The following is a 16,823-nucleotide window of genomic DNA, read 5'->3' on the forward strand; positions in this document are numbered from 1 at the left end:
GCAAGAGGCTCGGTGGTTGCTAGGAAAAGTAGCTCCGTCTCTAGCGCGAAATCGCGCTGGAACGCGTCGCACGCGTAAAGTGGAATACCATGCGTACCCATTACCACGTTGCGACACAGCACAACTTCACCTTCACCACACCCAATATGGCCACCTCAAGAAGACCGGAAAAGCCATCGGCGGTACCCTCAGATCTCATCCCGTCCTCATCGCCAGCGTTCGGAACGCCGGTTCATCCCATCAATCCCCGCAGGACTGCCCCCATACGCGCCCCGCCTGCACTCAAGCCAGTCGGCAAGTCCACTGTTCTTCCTATACTGCTTCCGCCAGCAACGCTACGACCGCTCGCATTTCGAACGTTTACCAAAAAGCACAACCTCACCCTCACATCTTCCGCCCTCCAAGCACTAGCAACCTTTGTAGGAAAGCACTGTGGTTCGGGATGGAGAGAGGAAGGCCTGGCCGAAAAGGTCTTGGAGGAGATCGCCAAGAGCTGGAAGAAGTGTGGTGGTCAGGTCATCGTTGAGGGCGACAATGAGACGCTCAAGGGCATACTCAAGACCCTCGAAGGCTCAATGAGCGGAGGAAGGGTGGTCCAAGGCTCAAATCTGGGCAGGCAAAGCAGCTTCAACTTTGGGCCTGAGATAGCCGGCCAGATGAATCGCCCGAGTATTGACACCAACAACAGCTTCGGCATGTCTAGCCTGGAAGTAGAGGACAAGGACGAGGAAGAAGATCTGTTAAAAGATCCACGAGAGTGGATGAAGGTCATTGGTGCGTTCGAGCAGCCAAAGCTGATATACAATGCCACTCAGAAGCACTTTGAGAAGTATGTACAAGCCACGGGAGAGTTGAATGCCTACTAACCCTGTCAGGTCTGCCAAAAAGCCATCGCTGTTTCCAGATCCCTCACACAAGACTGAGCTCTTCCGTCAACGCTACCACATCGTACACCAGCGCATACTCCGCAACGAGACGTTCCAAGCACCTACCTTCTCTACGGCCCGTTCTGCTACTCTCAGCCGGACGGGATCGATTGCGACATCACAGATGAACAGTATCACCCCAATTGCCAATTTGCTTGGTCGAACCGGAAGCACGCATTTGCTGCTAGGCATGCTCACAGTCTCGGCCACTGGTGCGCTGTCACTCTCAGACCTCACAGGCACAATCACGCTAGACATCCAACACGCCCGCCCAATCCCCGAGAATGGCGCATACTTCGCACCAGGTATGATTGTTCTGGTCGAAGGCAGCTACGAAGAGGATGCCGGAGCTACGTCAACTCTGGGAGGCAGCGGCGGTATTGGTGGCACAATAGGCGGCAAGTTCCTTGGCTTCTCGGTCGGACACCCTCCCAGTGAACGCAGAACAGCAACTTTGGGCGGCGCCGAAGAGGTCGACAAGAACAGCTTGGCTGGACCAGCGTTCGGATGGACAGACTTCTTAGGCGTTGGTTCTCAGCGTGCAACCAGCACCCGTATGAACAAGATCGCATCAAAGCTTCTGGATCAAGAAACAGCACACAACATCGTCATTGCCTCAGATCTTCACTTAGACGTTCCGTCGACATTATCAGCCCTGCGTACCCTCTTACGCACATACACACCCGATCCCACCGACGCCCACCCGGTCTACCCCCTCGCTATCATCCTGATGGGAAACTTCAGTTCGAAAGCCAGTCTTGCAGGCGTACCAGGGACAGGCAGCATAGAGTACAAAGAGCACTTCGACGCACTTGCCTCCGTCCTCGCCGACTTCCAACCTCTCATCGCCCACACCACCCTTGTCCTCGTCCCCGGCGACAACGACGCCTGGCCGAGCGCATTCTCCGCCGGCGCCGCTACACCACTCCCACGGAAACCGATCCCCACAATGTTCACAAGCAGGATCAGGAAGGTAGTAGCCGAAGCGAATCGCGAAATCTGGGGTGCAGGCAAAGCAAAAGGCAAAGAAGGAGAAGTAATCTGGACATCCAACCCCTCGCGCCTGAGTTGGTTCGGCGTGAAAGGCGAGATGGCGATACTACGAGACGACGTGGCCGGCAGGCTGCAAAGACAGTCGATCAGATTCAACAAGCCGCCTCCCGATGTAGACGACGAGATGCCATATGCACCAAGTCATCAACAGCAAGAAGCAGAGCAGCAGGATGCTATGGATCTTGATCTCAGGATGCCGCCACCCAGGCCACAGCAACAGCAAGCAGACGTCGATGTCGATACACAAACAGCGCGTGCGCTTACGCGGACTATACTCTCGCAATCGCATCTCAGTCCCTTCCCGCTTTCGGCGCGGCCGTTACATTGGGACTTTGCTCATACGCTGAATCTTTACCCGCTGCCGACGAGCTTGGTGTTAGCGGATAGCGAGGCGCCTGCGTTTGTGGTGAAGTACTTTGGCTGTACGGTCATGAATCCGGGGAGTATAGATGAGAGCGGTGGGAGGGGAAGGAGAGAAGGAAGAGCGAGGTGGGTGGAGTTTGATATCAAGACTTCTGCTGGTACTGTGAGGACGGAGGGATGATGTTAGATAATATGAATATTTACGATTTTCTTTCAATCGGCGTTGCTGTCTCGTGCACACAAGGAGTACAGACTACATGGATGCACTTTGCTGCCTTTTCACGCACAGGGATACAGATGCAATGCTTTCTGAGATGTAGAGTATGCAACGCAAGAGTTCCATTAGAAATTATCTACATCGCTTTCCGCTCTTCCGCTCCATCCATCCATCCATCCAACATAAATACACATCAATTCAAATCAAGTCATGTACAAAACTCAAGCTCTCAAACCAAAAAAAAAAGCGAGGGGTATTGCGGCACACGCGCACGTATGCCGTAGCGTAACTGAAGAAGTCCGCAGGCCTGTACGTAGTAGAAAAGATAAGGAAACTGGTATCATTGTTCTTTTCGAAGACCTCATCGGAGCCAATCGAGCGGTGAAAAGGAAAAAAGGCAGACTAGACAGAGGTACAGCACGGAGCGTAGATGGAAAACAGGAAAATTGATGGTCGTCGTGGGTTCGGGCTCAGAGGCGCAGGGTGGGAGACTGAGACAGTGGGGGTGAAGTACATCGATGGCAGGTCAACAATTTGTTCGAGACGCGGATAAAGGACGCAACGGATATATGCGAGCGGCTCGATGCTGTAGAGGATGAGTGTTCCAGTCTGCGGCGTTTGGCATACACGGTGAAAGCCCCAGGGTGGTCTTGATGTTTTCCCGCAACTCTACAACAACGCGGATTAGCTACTAGCCAAACGCGCTCAGTCATTCAGTCCAAAGACCCGCCTTAGGCCTTGGAACTTCTTCTTCTTTCCGCTTCTGCCGTAGGAAACAGAACGGCCCTGCGCGTCCACGATCGGTGCCGACACGTTAGAGACGAGGCTGGAACGGGTGGCGAAGCGAGGTCTACGGGGCGCGACACCATCTGAACTCATGGGACGATCGTCAGTGCCGATGGTGGGCGGAAGTGGCCATTCCGGAGTCTTTCGGCGTTGCAACTTAGGCGACCTTGGAGAACTGGGTGTCGGATCGCCGAATTCCTTGTCCTCGTCGATGGGCGTCATAGGGTGAGTCATGTCGCGGTTGCGTTGCGCGGGTGGCATAGGAATCTCATCAGGCTCTGAAACATTTTGCACAGCCTGGGGTTGCGCCTGGACAGCTTCCGGTTGAGCAGTAGTCTTCTTCTTTCCTAGACCGAAGAAGCCACGCTTCGTCTTGGCCTTGCCAGCAGCTCCAGAGGAGGCCGAAGGCGCATACTTGCTGTCACGTAAAGAGCCAGCAGATAGGGCTGTACCTTGTGCGCCGGCATTGCCATTGGCGTCACTGGTCCTATTCGGCGCTGGTGCGGGTTGCGCGGCCACATTGGGCGTCTCATCGTCGGCTTCTTCTTCCAGATCTGTAGAGTCGCCGTCTTCTTCGCCAGCTTTCCTAGGAATCCCTCGTACTGGCGCTAGACCTGGGGGCAGAGTGTAGTCGAGAGGCTCGTCATCATCTGAATCATCAAATCGACTCTGGAAACGAGACGGCCGAGCGTCTTCGTCTTCGTCACTTGAGTCAGCGAACCGACTCTTGAACGGAGCTTTGACGGCCTTGGCGGGCGTTGCCTTTTGCTTTGATGGTTTAGATGGCTTTGGTTGCTTGCTGAAGGTAGGCATTGGCTTTGGCTGCGTGGGCGACGAAGGACGCACATCAGGTGCTTTCCGGAATCTGCCCATTGGAGACAGAGATCGAATACTAAACTTGGAAGATCTGACTGGTTCCGGGGTAGGAGAAGACGGCCGCATAGATCTTCGCATGGCGGGCGACGGTGATCCTGGAGGAGAGATTGCGCGGACTTGCTTTGGCGCTGGAGCACTTGCTCGCATGGTAGGCGCAGGTTCTTGTCTCATGGAGCCACGCATTGTGTATCGCCCACCTTGTTCTCGTCCGCGCTTCCTGACACGCTGGAAACTGCTTGCAGATGCGTCTGAGTCACTGTCGTACGTAGGTGCTGGAGCGGCCATCGGTTTTGTAGCAGGCGCACTCTGTGGTCTTCCCTTGCCGACAGCAGCAGCAGGCGGAATATTCTTCTTCTGAAGAGCACCTCGAGGTTTGGTATCCATAGGTACCATGCTGTGTCGTGATGCTGCTAGGCCCATGCCTGGCGCAGGTGAGGGATCAGCCGAACGCATGCTCTGTCGCATCTGGGGCTGTGCTCTAGGAGCTGCAGCTGAAGGTCCACGCATACTCGATCGCATAGTTGATCCCATCTGAGGTTCGGCCCGTGCAGCGGTGTTCGGGCCTCCTCTCATGGTTCGCTTCATATGGACCTCAGGAGTGTCTTCTCTTGGAGCCGCCGTTCGCAGCGATGTTTTGTTCTGCGGTTCAGCTGGGCGTGCCGACTGTGGTGCGGGACTCTTTTTCAGAGCGGACTTGAGAGGTTTTGTTGGTGTTCGATCGGCCGATGTAGCGACCCTTGGAGGTGGTATAGCAGTAACCTTGCGCTCTGGTGTAGTATCCGGTGAATACTCGCGCGTGGCAGATGGTCTAGATCTTTCTTCTGAGACTGGAGCTTGTGTAACTCGAGAGATCACTTCTTTGGCATGCGATGCTCGCTCGGAAGATACTTGGGTCTGCTCTGATTGAGAGTTTGGCTTCCTCAGAGACGCATTCACACCACTCCAATGCTGCTGAGCAGCATTCCAGTCTTGTGTCGGCGTAGTGTCTGAATCGCGGTTGTCGTCCACAGACGTGTCTAACTGAAGCTTCGATGTAGGCTTGCCCGTGGAACTTGCATTGGCATACTTTGAATGCATCAAGCCAGAAGATGCCGGGACGGCCGGACTTTCCATAAGCGCATTGATGCTACCGAACCCGCCTTCGCCATCGGTGAGGTCTTCGTAGGCATCGCTGTAAACGCTGCTGTTATCATCGGTAGTCTCATCGTCTTCCTCGATCCGTGCGAAAGACTGTTGCTGTTGACTCAATGCGTCCTGGTCGGGCATAGACGTGACGGACTTGGTTGGGGTAGGGGTGATTGCGTGCCGGTCGGTCTCAGGAACATCGTCGCCCCAACCCCCAGGTATTGCCATATTCTGATACACAGGTTCAGGCTTCTCGTATGGACTAGGGGTAGCAGGCTGGAGTGCGATGTTGGGCACCTCAACGATCTGTTCCGTGATTGAAGCAGCTGCTGCTGGTGTCTCCTCCTGCGACGTAGACAGGGACTTGGGCTCTGGAGCAGGTGGCTGCTTCGAGGCCTCTATAGGCTTGTGGGTGTCTGAATAGTCGCTTGAGTCTGATACGTAGCCACTCCCTTCAACGGTGGTGACTTCAGGCGGTAGAGGGCTGTCTTGTCCGTGCTTCTGGGCAAAGTCTTCGGCGACAATGTTCCCAAGCGCGACGTCGCTGGAAGCGTTTGAAGTCGGGAAGGTCTCGGTAACCTTCTCAGCCATGTTCTCCTGCGGACGTCGCTCCTTCTCGCGTATGCTGCCAAACAAAGGCAGAGCAGGGCGTGGCTTCATAAAATCCTCGAACTCGTCCTCTTTCTCGGCTATGGGACTCCACTTGGACGCACTGAGACCTCCATGTGATGGCCCGACTGTATCGACCTGTGCAGGTTTGCTTGGCAGTACCGGATCCTCCTCGAAACTGACACGCACGTTTTTCTTCTTCTTCCTGCCTCCATCATCGGAAGCAGTGTCAGATGCTTCACTCGGAGCAACCTTGGCAAAGAGACGTCCGTTCGAAGCAGCGGGTGATTCGCCGCGGCGCGATACTGAAGGCGAGCTCTTCAAGGCAGATTTTGCAGGAGATACTGAGCGCGGCAGCGGGTCGTGTTTGGTACCAGCAAGCTCGACAGCTACAGGCGCAAAATGGGCAGTGCGTGGTGGGCTCAATGAAGTATGTCGATCGTGCGTGTCACGGAGACTGCCACCACCAATCGAACTTGCAGGTGTCGAGTTGGCTGGAGCGGCGATGCGAGGGTACGCACTGTCCTGGTTGATAGCGAATTTGGGCAAAGGTACCTCGTCCTCGTGGCCGGCTATAGTGCCATATCCAGAGTCGTCCAACCTGCGACTGGTGTTTGCCTGCTCCTGAGGTGGGAAATCGGCATCAACGAAGTCATCAGAGTGTCTCGTTGCAGTAGCGGTACTGGGTTGCGGTTCGGGTGTGCGCGATACAGCTATCGGCTCTTCTCTTCTCTGTGGTGCTGGCTGTTCCTGGCGAACATAGTGGCGTATAGGACTCGGCGAGCCGCGGCCCATCTGGTTCTCTGGTATGTGGACGGAGTGGAAGGTGTCGGCATGCTGTGACACATATTGTCGCGTGGGCTCAGGCTCGGGCTCTTCATGCAGCTCTCGATGACGGGCCATGGCATCCTGCTTGTGAATGAATTTGCGCGTTGAAGGATCGTAAATAGCATCCGGTGAGTTCGGGTCGACAGGTCGAGGGGCTTGTCGCGGCACGTAGGATTGCGTCTGCACAGCAGAGCCAGATGGCTTGGCGCGCATACTGCCACTCGACAGTCTTGCGCCTTGCAGGCCTTGTGAAATCTGGTGTGTTTGCACTGGGCGCTCAGAGGCACTCTGGACCGATCGTTGGGCGTTCTGGAGGTCGTAGCTGGATACACCACTGGATGTCTTTGGTCGCGATGTCGAGGTCATGCGCTGGACCGCATCCTGATTCACCAGAGGGCCGCCGAACCATCCTTTGCTCGAGGGCGGAGAGGGATTCTGGCGTGTGCCTATGGCGCCTGGGGACATTGGGCGGGAGAAGTTTACGGACCGCAACGCGTCGTCCTCCTCGGACACCTGAGCGAGATGGCTGGCAGGCCGTTGCCCTCTCCCAGTAGGATTGGCGCCCCTATCCAGGCTGACGCCTCTGCCTCTGCCTCCTGGCGCGGGCGATCCTCCACGGTACGTAGGCTCTAGGCTGGAAGCACGCCGATGGACAACGCTGCCTTGCTGCTGCTGCATGTTCTTTGGCACTGGCGGAACGGGCGGCGCATCCGCATCTGCTGGGCTTCCTCCGCCGGGCGATGGTGCGCGAAAGGAGCGCTCCGTCATGGATCCTGAGCTCGACTGTCGGCGCAGGGAGCCGGGCTGTGGTCGCGAGACGCTGCCGTTTGACGATAGCGAGCCGCGGCGGGCCATGCGCTTCGTGACTGTGTCGCCAACGGGAGTCGGCGTCGTGACGTGGGTGCGCAGGGCGGCGGCCGCAGCAGCCGACGAGAGGTCGCCGTTGGATTCGGCATTCTTGATGAAGGCTTTCGAGGCGGCGAGCGAGGCGGATGCGCTGGGCGGCGGGGCTCGCTGGGGCTGCATGGGCGACATTTGTTAGCATCGCGTCGCCATACGCCGGAGCGCGCCAGGAGGTTTGCGCGCGCACCGAGAGAGCACCTACCGGATTCGACGCTGCCCGTCGTCGCTTGCCGAACATGGTGGCGGTGGTGTATTAAAGATTACTGCAGTTGCGGCTGGCGCTGCATTGCCGTGGGATGCAATGGTGTGGTGGCTTTGGGGATGCAGGTGCAAGGGTCGTCAAGATGATGTCACGCCTGCGGCGGAACCGTGCGGCCTGGGTGAAAGAGTGGAAAGCTACCTGCGTCAGACTGCCAAATGAAAAACAAATCACGGGCGTCTCACGTGTGGAAGGATTGGAAGGGTTGGGAGTGGGAAAAGGGCTTCGAGATGCATCTGGGCGGAGTCGACTTGTTGTAGCTAGCAAAACAAGTAAGAGGATCGTCATGTTCCCGGACACCCCAAAGCTTAGGTCGGACGTGTTGGCGCCGCAGAGGCCCGCCGCAAGCCTCGCACCGGCGCATTTGCATCGTCACAGAAAGTGTCAAACACCTCATCGTCTCAGCTACATGGTCAAACAAGCACGCATGTCGAGGATGAGGCTGTTGCACGCCCAAGGAAAGCGTGACTCGAGGCTGCCACATGCAGTCTAGAGGTGGCCTAGAAGAGACATGCATTGTTTACGTTGTATCTTCACCCTCACGCCTGGTGCTTCCTCACATCCATCATCGCAAACGCGCACACACTTCTCCTGAGACTCTGCCGGGGCGCCAGCACTGCTTTTCCACGAGCCTGTTTCCTCTCTCACGCCGGTACCTCACGGTCCCTGATTTGCACCTCTCCAGCTAGTAACAACCCTGAGCCCCAACACCACTCTAGCCAGTCCCTATCTGGCGCCACTGACGTAGGCGATATCTCCAAGAGCAACCGTCGTAGCGCCGGGCGCCGGGCGCTTTGTGATTCGCGAACCTCTTCCAAAACATGCGCAGACGTCTACAGCGTTTGCCTGCCAAACGTCGCACAGGCACCCATGTCCAGTGCTATGAAATATTGCGACACCATGTCGAGTATAGATCGATTTGATCATTGCAACGTGGAACGCGCATTTTTGCGCAAGGCCTTGTGGATTAGGATCGACGAACTGGCCCACCCAGAGCTCGACATAGATCGCCCAGACCGCACATCTCTTCCCCGCGCTAACTGTTAACATCGTGACAATCGACCAGCACCGCCACCTCCCAGTTCATCAAAGAGAAAGCGGCCGAGTGTATACTTTATCCGTGCGCCTGCCCTACTCTATTTGTTTACCAATTTGCTTTCGTCTGAGATTCCATCAGCATGGCATCACCAGCGTCGCGCCTGCCGCCTTTGCCATTACCAGACGGCATCGTCGAGAACTACGTCTACTGTCCATCAAATGGCATCACCTTCCACACGCTCGAAGCTGGTCATACTCCCCAACGCGACAAGCCTCTCATCATCCTATGCCACGGCTTTCCAGAGCTTGCCTTCTCTTGGAGGAAGGTCATGATACCCATCGCTGATGCGGGCTATCATGTGGTAGCCTTCGATCAACGTGGCTACGGACGCACAACCGGATGGGACAACTCTTCGTTCCCCAACACCAACTTATCGCAGTTTGCTCTGACCAATGTTGTCCGCGACGTGGTTACACTGGTTAATGCTCTGGGTTATCGAGAGGTTAAGTGTATCGTCGGACACGACTTCGGTGCTGTCACTTCCAGCATGTGTGCTCTGATGCGTCCAGACCTCTTCAAAAGCGTTGTCATGATGAGTCATCCTTTCAAAGCGCCTGCACAGCTGCCATTCGATATAGCTCACGGTGGCGCTCGCGAACCTGCGCCATCGCCTGACATTCATGCTGAGTTGGCAAAGCTGCCCGTGCCGAGGAAGCATTACAAGTGGTATAACAGCACTAGTACAGCTGGAGTCGATTGGATCAACCCAAGCCAAGGCCTGCACGCCTTTCTTAGGGGGTATCTCCATGTCAAGTCAGCCGACTGGAAGGATAACTCACCACACCCTCTCAAAAGCTGGACGGCCGAAGAGATGGCCAAAGTGCCGAATTACTACATTATGCCGTTGCACAAGTCGATGCCCGATACTATTGCTGACATGATGGCCAACCAAGATAGCTCGACGACTGAGATATGGATGCCTGAACAAGACCTTGCAATCTACGTCCAAGAATGGTCACGGACAGGCTTCCAGGGCGGTCTCAACTACTACCGAATCACCACCGATCCAGTCCTTCAAAAAGATCTCGAGCTATTTGCGGGCAAGAAGATCGAATGTCCAAGTACCTTCATATCAGGTGCCAAGGATTGGGGTAATTATCAACAGCCCGGGGCCCTCGAGGCCTATCCCGAGTCATGTTCAGACTTTCGAGGGATCCACTTGATCGACAATGCAGGACACTGGCCCCAGCAAGAACAGCCGAAGGGAGTAGTTGAAGCGATATTGGGGTTCGTTCGCTATCTTTAAGTCAATTGCAGCTGCGGCGTATACGATGCTTGACAAAATATGCGATTCTCCCAACTTATCAAGTATGCGGATCCCGATCGTCCGCATGTTTAAAATCCGATTCAATCTACCAATCAAGGGGTTCCTTTCGTTTCAGATCAGAGATGACCATCTTACTAAGGCTGCTACGCCGCTACGCCGCAATTCCTTCTCATCTTCGTTCGGCTAGGGTTGCCGCCCGTTTCCTCGCCGTTACCCGAACCGGGACTGGTATTCAGTTTCGTAGTTGATCACGACTCGTAAGACTTGTGACATGCAGTATTCCAAAGCTTCGTCTTAGTCAAAATCCACTACTGTCGCAAACAGAGTTAAGTGCTGCGACATCAGTACTCCATCGCAGCAATCGGAAGGCAGAAGATCTGGCTGACTAACAGTCTGAATATCACAACTTCTCCACAGTAACGACATACGCGAGCTTCTATTTTCAAGAAGACGAGGTACATGTGCATTGCATCGACGGCAAAGACGGCCTTTACGATCTGTTGAGCGAGAGGATTTGAGAAAGGCTGCACAATGATATTGTATTTAGCTGCTCGAGCTAAAAGCGAATACATCTACGATCGCTTAACTGCGAGCATGTGGCGTGGGCATCCAATTCCCCTGATCTCGCATGCAGCTCGCAGCAGTGCTGACTCGGCGCTAGAGCCTATTGTTACCAGGTGCGCTTAGCAGATCATCGAGCATCAACGTGCAGGATCGCACTTGTCTCCTTATGTGTGAACAGACGGCAGGATGGAAGGGATTGCAGTGTATAAGATGACGGGACGGGCGGAGAGTATTGTTGTGCATAGAATTTTCACTACCACACAGAAATGGCCGTCTCTCCTCCTTCAGCCGCTTCGTCCCGAACTCCATCTCTTCCCTTTACCAATACACTTGCAAACCTACGTCACTTGGTCAAATGCTGCCAAGAAAGCACGCAATTGCCACCCACTCATGACACGAGTGATCAGTCAAAGCGCCAACCAGTCCACGCAATCGAGCAGTCAGACATATCACTTAACTTGCTCAAAAGCTCGCTCGCCCGAACCCCTTCCAGCTCCTCTGTACTCAGCGTGTGCGAAGATGGATATATCAATCAGAATCTCGCTACCACTCAGCACACACTCATTGGTTGCCAATCCCAGACATCTCAAGAGCCGTCTCAAGAGCCACTTGTTAGCTACGCGAAAACCAACATACACAGCAGTCGCGAAGATACCTTCAATCATTTAGGCACTATAAATCAGCCATGCATTCGATCAGCATCACTTCAAAAACATTCTCCCCCGGCAGAATACATGGAGAACTATACAGTGCCACTGACGAAGCTGACTGACGAGAAAGATATCGGCGTTGTGACAACAGTCACCATGTCTTCACTAACGTCATCATCGGTTCTATCGAAGCCAAAGATCAAATTTCGACATCGAGTGCGAGACGTCTGCCTGCATTGGTTTACAGCATACCGGATACTCATCGGGCTCACTTTCGCTGTAAATATCGCAGTGCTCGCTGTCATGATTAGAGGGAACCGGCACGATCATCCCGCCATCTCTGGTTCCCTGATTGCTGCCGCCGCCAATATCTTTGCCGCCGTCTTCATCCGCCAGGAGGATCTCATCAACGTCAGCTTCTCGTTTGTCGCCAAAACTCCAGTAAGCCTACCATTATGGCTCCGGAAGATAATCGCAGACTTCCACCACTACGGCGGACTGCACATTGGCTGCTCCATTTCAGCGCTTCTATGGTACTGCTGCTTTGTCTTCCTGGACACCTCCCACTTCCTCGAACACACCAGGCAGCGCATGGCTACTGGTTGGATGTGGGCCGACATCATCACCTGCTACGCCTTCCTCTTAGCCATCTTGTGCATCTGCGTACTAGCACATCCACACCTGCGCGTAAGGTTCCACGACGCATTCGAGCAAACGCATCGCTTTGGTGGATGGACAGCACTATTGGTACTGTGGCTCAACGCAGGTGTGTCGAGCTGCAACCCCAATCGCCCACCGCTGTACGCAAACGCCGCCCTCTGGCTCCTAGCCGGCACGACTTTCCTCATAGCTCTCCCATGGACGCGTATACGCCGGGTGGCAATAACGACCGAGCCCGTTTCTAGCCGCGAAGTCAAGGTTACCTTCCCGTACAAAAATATGCCCTACACGTCTACAACACGTTTCTCGCTAAGCCCCGTCCTCGAATGGCACGCCTTCGCCACCATCCCATGCTCGCCTTCTTCTGACAACCCTTTCGCATACATTGTCATCTCCCAAGCTGGCGATTGGACAAAGGCAATGATCAAGTCTCCACCCACCCACATCTGGGTTCGCAAACCCGCCGCAAAGAACTTCCTTTCTTTCGCTCCACTGTTCAACTCCCTGCTTCTCGTGGCTACGGGCGCAGGGATCGGGCCCTTAATCTCGCTCTTATGCTCACCGGCCATTGCGCGCATGCGCGAACAGGGCAGACAGATTAGGGTTATGTGGTGCGTGTACGATCCTGATGCGGCACATTGGCAGTTCGTCCAGGATATCATCCGTAACGTGGATCCCGAGCCTAAGATCTTCGACTCACGCGAGGGAAGACCAGACTTGGCGTTCGAAGCAGATTTCATGAAAGAGCAGTATGGAATAGAGGCTGTGATGATTGTAAGCAACCCTATGGTTACGAGGGAGATTGTTGAGAAAGTCAAGGCGAAAGACGGTGCTGCATATGGCGCTGTGTTCGACTCTTAGACGCTACTGTTGGTTTATCCTGGTGTGAGCATGGATGTGCTCTGCTATCTGGATTGATGTTTCTGTTGCTGTTTTTCGGTTATGTTCACTTCGACTTCGACTTCAGTTTCGGCCTAAGAGCAGGCTCTTCCGTCGCAGTAGAACTGCGATTACATTCTGTATTCGTTTTGACACTTCCCAGGATCGGGTTTGGATAATCACCACACATGCACATTATATGCATCGTCGTGCAACGCTTCGTTTATTCATGTAACAAGACTATCGAATATTATCATCGTGAATTAGTATCACATAGGAACTCTCATGATATCGCGGAGGGAGGCAAATGAATACTAAAAATTACAATTTAGAAAGTACCACTACTAAAGCTGCTGCTGTATATTAGAGCCGCGATTACAGGTCACCAGTTATCTCGATAAAGTAACAGTCTTTACATGACCTCAACAACAGCGGGTCCAGCAATGATGGTGTCGTCAGTAGCAGCAGTGTTGCAGCTGGTAAGGACGACGTAGCTCTGACCAGCAATGCCCTTCTCGGGAACGGTAACCTCGAAGCCACCCTCGACCATGGTAGCCTCAACGAAGACAGGGCCGGTAACGGTGATGAAAGCGGCGTAGACCTTGCCGTCAACCTTGTAGCCAGAGGTGGCGAGCATGACCTTGCTACCAGCCTTGATCATCATGCTTCCGTCAGAAGCAGAGGCAGCAAGGGTAGGGAAGGCCTTGACGGGCAGAGGAGCGTTGGTCTCGGGGCAAGACTTGATGAACTGCGCAGCGAGGGTGTAGACCTCGTTGTAGCTCAAGGGGTTGTCGAAGGGAGCGGGGAAAGGCGAAGATCCGACAGTGTTGCGGATGTATGCCGAGTGGCGGGCCTCAACAGTGAGGATGGAGCCAGCGGCAGTGAGGTAGGTCTTGGACATGATGTCGGCGGCAGCACCGAGGTAGGCGCTGACACCAACGCCCTCGAGGACACTGGCAGTGGCAAGGAAGGACGCAACGTCCTTGTAGCCGAAGTCGTAGGTGCAGGCCTCGACGGGCTTGGCTCCAGCAGCGCTGAGCGCTCCAGTGAGGAAAGAGACGTGGGTCTCCTCATCGGAAGAGATGGTCTTGATGCGGTTGTAGGCCTCCTCGGAGAAGTTGGCGGCCTTGAAGTCCTCAACGGTGAACTTGGCGAGGGCCTCGCGGTAGAAGGTGTCCTCGAGGTGCTCGAGAGTGAGCGCGTAGTTGAGGATGACACCGTCAGTTACGCCATCAGCACGCTTGATGGGAGATGCGGTGGAGACAGCCGCAAGAGCAGCGATGGCAGCGATGGTGGACTTCATGATGATGATGGAGTTGAGTAATTAAAACCGAGTAATCGAGAGTGAGGAAAGACTGTAGATGCTCAGAGTAGTGAACTTGGTGAACTGTGAGATACTTCTTCTAAACCAGCGGCATCAATCCTGTCTTATACCTCCCGTGTCTATTACTCCAGACCTCTGTTTCTCCGCCTCAATCTCCCGTAAACACATCTACCAAAAGCTTACTACCCCTCTTCCAGCGTTCGCGCGCACCACCTCATCATCTCATCTCCCAAAACCTATGAGCTAGGCACAAAACATCCCGTAGACGGACATGCTTCCATCCGGCACCAGTCGCGATCTCACAGCCCAAGCTGCCTGCGCCCTCGATTAGTCTAACCTGACTTACTCCAACTAAGGCCGCCGTCAACCCCAAATCAGGCCGAGACCAACGATCAGTATCTCCTGATCGAGCACTGCAGCAAGGGCTGTTAGTGTGAATTCCGTGAGCCTGAACAACTAACAAGGGTCCAAGAGCGCCGCTCCCCGCAGAAAATCGCGGTAAGTCGTTTAGTCATGTTTGTGTACCACGGAACCTTCATCATCCGGACACGCGCTAGTGCGGTTAAGCTCAGGAATGACGTCGCGCTACTGCAAAACCATACCGACGAGGGACTAGTGCCTAGGTAATCTTGACCTTTTTAGTAAGGGGAGTAGGTTGTACAATTGTCATCTTTTGACTACATGTTTTGCGGAAGGTTTTTTTCCCTGAGCTCGCGGAGAACGTGGCTTGGGTGAGATGCAGATCGCAAATGGATAGACAGGGGAGGTCGTGATGGTGCTATGGAAAGGTGAGCTTCCGAGGGGCAATGTCGGTGGATATGACTTGTGGACGGGATGTTGAGGTGAGTTTTTACGTGATGTAAGCTGTACAGCGACCGTGATTGCCCTGCCGATGCTGTGAGAAGCGTCTATCCAGTCGCACCTCCTGCATCTTTCATCGCAGTCGAAATAATGACATGCGCAGAGTCGCTGATAGGCCAGTCCAGATTCCAATAACGGTTCTATCTCTGCGGAAATTCACATCTGGAAAGGTATCCAAGACCACGACCCCGGAATCATCACCGTTAGTACAAACGCCTCCAAAAAACCGCAAACGGAACTTCCCACCTCCACATTCTTCCATGCCAATTACCCTTGACTAGCCAGGTACAGACCATGCGTTGATCTAATATCTAGCCGCCCTGACTGTCGACGGTAAAGTCTGTCTCCGTACTTGAACCCGTTAGTGACGCCTTAAGTTCAGGTTAGTTAGGTCTAGCTGCCGTGATGTTTGTTGTCGCTGCGCCTTTGCTAACTTATTTGCCTGCTGATCAACACTCTCTTCGTGGGATATATGGCCGATGCAGCGGGAAGTGGGCGCGGGAACGTGATCAACTGGTTTTCTCGGAAGACGTTTGATCCGATCAGAGTAGAATTCATCGACCGGGATTTCGGCTTGAGGGTTGGCACTTGTGTTTGGAATGGAAGTAGACTAGTTGGTAAGTTGGTGATGTGACTGGTAGCTTGTTTGGAGGACGGATGAGGCCGTATGCGGAGTATTGGTTGGTGGACGCCAGTGATAACTGCCGCGTTTCGATATGTCCTTAGGTCAGAATTGAAATTAAGACAACTAGGGAGGTGAACTGTGCGCGTGCTCGAAGGCGATAGGTAACGGGATGAAGTACAAAGAAGGGTGTCGAAGGGCGTTCCTTTTCGGTTTCCTTTTGTTTCTCCCTCGCTTTCCTCATAGTTGACATATCTTTATATCTTACCGGTCCTTCCCGATCGAAACAAAACTCACAAACAACTCCTACCTTCAACACCACAATACCTACACAATGAAGTTCTCTACCTCTTTCGTCGGCGCTGCCGTCTTGCTTGCCAGCACTGTCTCTGCGTAAGTCAACCTTCAATCCCTACCTCTTTTACCTTTATCCCCACAGTCCAACCTAAGCTCATTCAAACTAACACTCCCAACAGCGAAGCCCCAGCCGTTACATCCACTCTGACCGTCAAGCCCGGCTGCCCCTCAGCTGCACCCGCCGATGTCATGGTAACGCGCTCCGCCGTTGCCGTGCCATCTTGCGCCGCAGGCGCCAACGAGACCAAGCCCAGCATCGTCACCATGCCTGGCTACGGAACAGGCATGATGGGTAGCGCCACGGGCACAGGAATGATGCCGGAGTTCACTGGTGCGGCGTCGGCAAACATGATGAGCGGTGTTGTTGTTGGCCTGTTTGGTGGATTGGCTGCTGCGCTTATGGCTTAAGATTGTTGCGGTGGTGGATTTTGACGTGGATGATGGCGATGTGGGATGGAGTTGAAGAGATGTTTGGTGCTTCGGGTGTCGTGGGCCTCGACATGGAGGATGTACGAGCTGTGTTTTCTAGTCAATACCTTTTGGAAGAGATAGGGCAGATGATAGTATGTAATGCTAATAGTGGTTGGAAGAATGT

General features: G+C 54.2%; 7 protein-coding genes across 7 annotated transcripts; 4 read left to right on the plus strand and 3 right to left on the minus strand.

Moving 5' to 3' along the window:
- Positions 1–110: 110 nt before the first annotated feature.
- BKA58DRAFT_350058 (DNA polymerase alpha/epsilon subunit B-domain-containing protein) lies at positions 111–2,677 on the plus strand. The gene is made up of 2 exons (XM_046168506.1): positions 111–829; positions 876–2,677. The coding sequence occupies exons 1-2, from the start codon at positions 147–149 to the stop codon at positions 2,521–2,523; spliced, it is 2,331 nt and encodes a 776-aa protein (XP_046030624.1). The 5' UTR covers positions 111–146; the 3' UTR covers positions 2,524–2,677.
- A 216-nt stretch (positions 2,678–2,893) lies between these two features.
- BKA58DRAFT_7179 (uncharacterized protein) lies at positions 2,894–8,025 on the minus strand. The gene is made up of 2 exons (XM_046175779.1): positions 7,889–8,025; positions 2,894–7,803 (listed from the first exon to the last, which is right to left on the minus strand). Exons 1-2 carry the CDS (start codon positions 7,922–7,924, stop codon positions 3,265–3,267), a joined length of 4,575 nt encoding a protein of 1,524 aa, XP_046030625.1. The 5' UTR covers positions 7,925–8,025; the 3' UTR covers positions 2,894–3,264.
- On the minus strand, positions 7,781–8,297 carry BKA58DRAFT_7182 (uncharacterized protein). The gene is made up of 3 exons (XM_046175781.1): positions 8,131–8,297; positions 7,889–8,082; positions 7,781–7,803 (listed from the first exon to the last, which is right to left on the minus strand). The coding sequence occupies exons 1-2, from the start codon at positions 8,231–8,233 to the stop codon at positions 7,940–7,942; spliced, it is 246 nt and encodes an 81-aa protein (XP_046030626.1). The 5' UTR covers positions 8,234–8,297; the 3' UTR covers positions 7,781–7,803; positions 7,889–7,939.
- A 691-nt stretch (positions 8,298–8,988) lies between these two features.
- Positions 8,989–10,471, plus strand: BKA58DRAFT_7185 (Alpha/Beta hydrolase protein). The gene has a single exon (XM_046175783.1). It carries the CDS (start codon positions 9,124–9,126, stop codon positions 10,288–10,290), a length of 1,167 nt encoding a protein of 388 aa, XP_046030627.1. The 5' UTR covers positions 8,989–9,123; the 3' UTR covers positions 10,291–10,471.
- A 541-nt stretch (positions 10,472–11,012) lies between these two features.
- On the plus strand, positions 11,013–13,261 carry BKA58DRAFT_7187 (nonribosomal peptide synthetase 12). Its single transcript, XM_046175784.1, has one exon. The coding sequence runs from the start codon at positions 11,142–11,144 to the stop codon at positions 13,044–13,046; it is 1,905 nt and encodes a 634-aa protein (XP_046030628.1). The 5' UTR covers positions 11,013–11,141; the 3' UTR covers positions 13,047–13,261.
- Positions 13,262–14,866, minus strand: BKA58DRAFT_7188 (ferritin-like domain-containing protein). The gene has a single exon (XM_046175785.1). It carries the CDS (start codon positions 14,365–14,367, stop codon positions 13,477–13,479), a length of 891 nt encoding a protein of 296 aa, XP_046030629.1. The 5' UTR covers positions 14,368–14,866; the 3' UTR covers positions 13,262–13,476.
- Positions 14,867–16,044: 1,178 nt separating this feature from the next.
- Positions 16,045–16,697, plus strand: BKA58DRAFT_7197 (uncharacterized protein). The gene is made up of 2 exons (XM_046175788.1): positions 16,045–16,264; positions 16,348–16,697. The coding sequence occupies exons 1-2, from the start codon at positions 16,206–16,208 to the stop codon at positions 16,634–16,636; spliced, it is 348 nt and encodes a 115-aa protein (XP_046030630.1). The 5' UTR covers positions 16,045–16,205; the 3' UTR covers positions 16,637–16,697.
- The last annotated feature ends 126 nt before the right edge of the window (positions 16,698–16,823 follow it).

The sequence above is a fragment of the Alternaria rosae genome, assembly GCF_020736505.1.
Source record: "Alternaria rosae strain MPI-PUGE-AT-0040 chromosome Unknown BKA58scaffold_1, whole genome shotgun sequence".
NCBI classification, from domain to species: Eukaryota; Fungi; Ascomycota; class Dothideomycetes; order Pleosporales; family Pleosporaceae; genus Alternaria; species Alternaria rosae.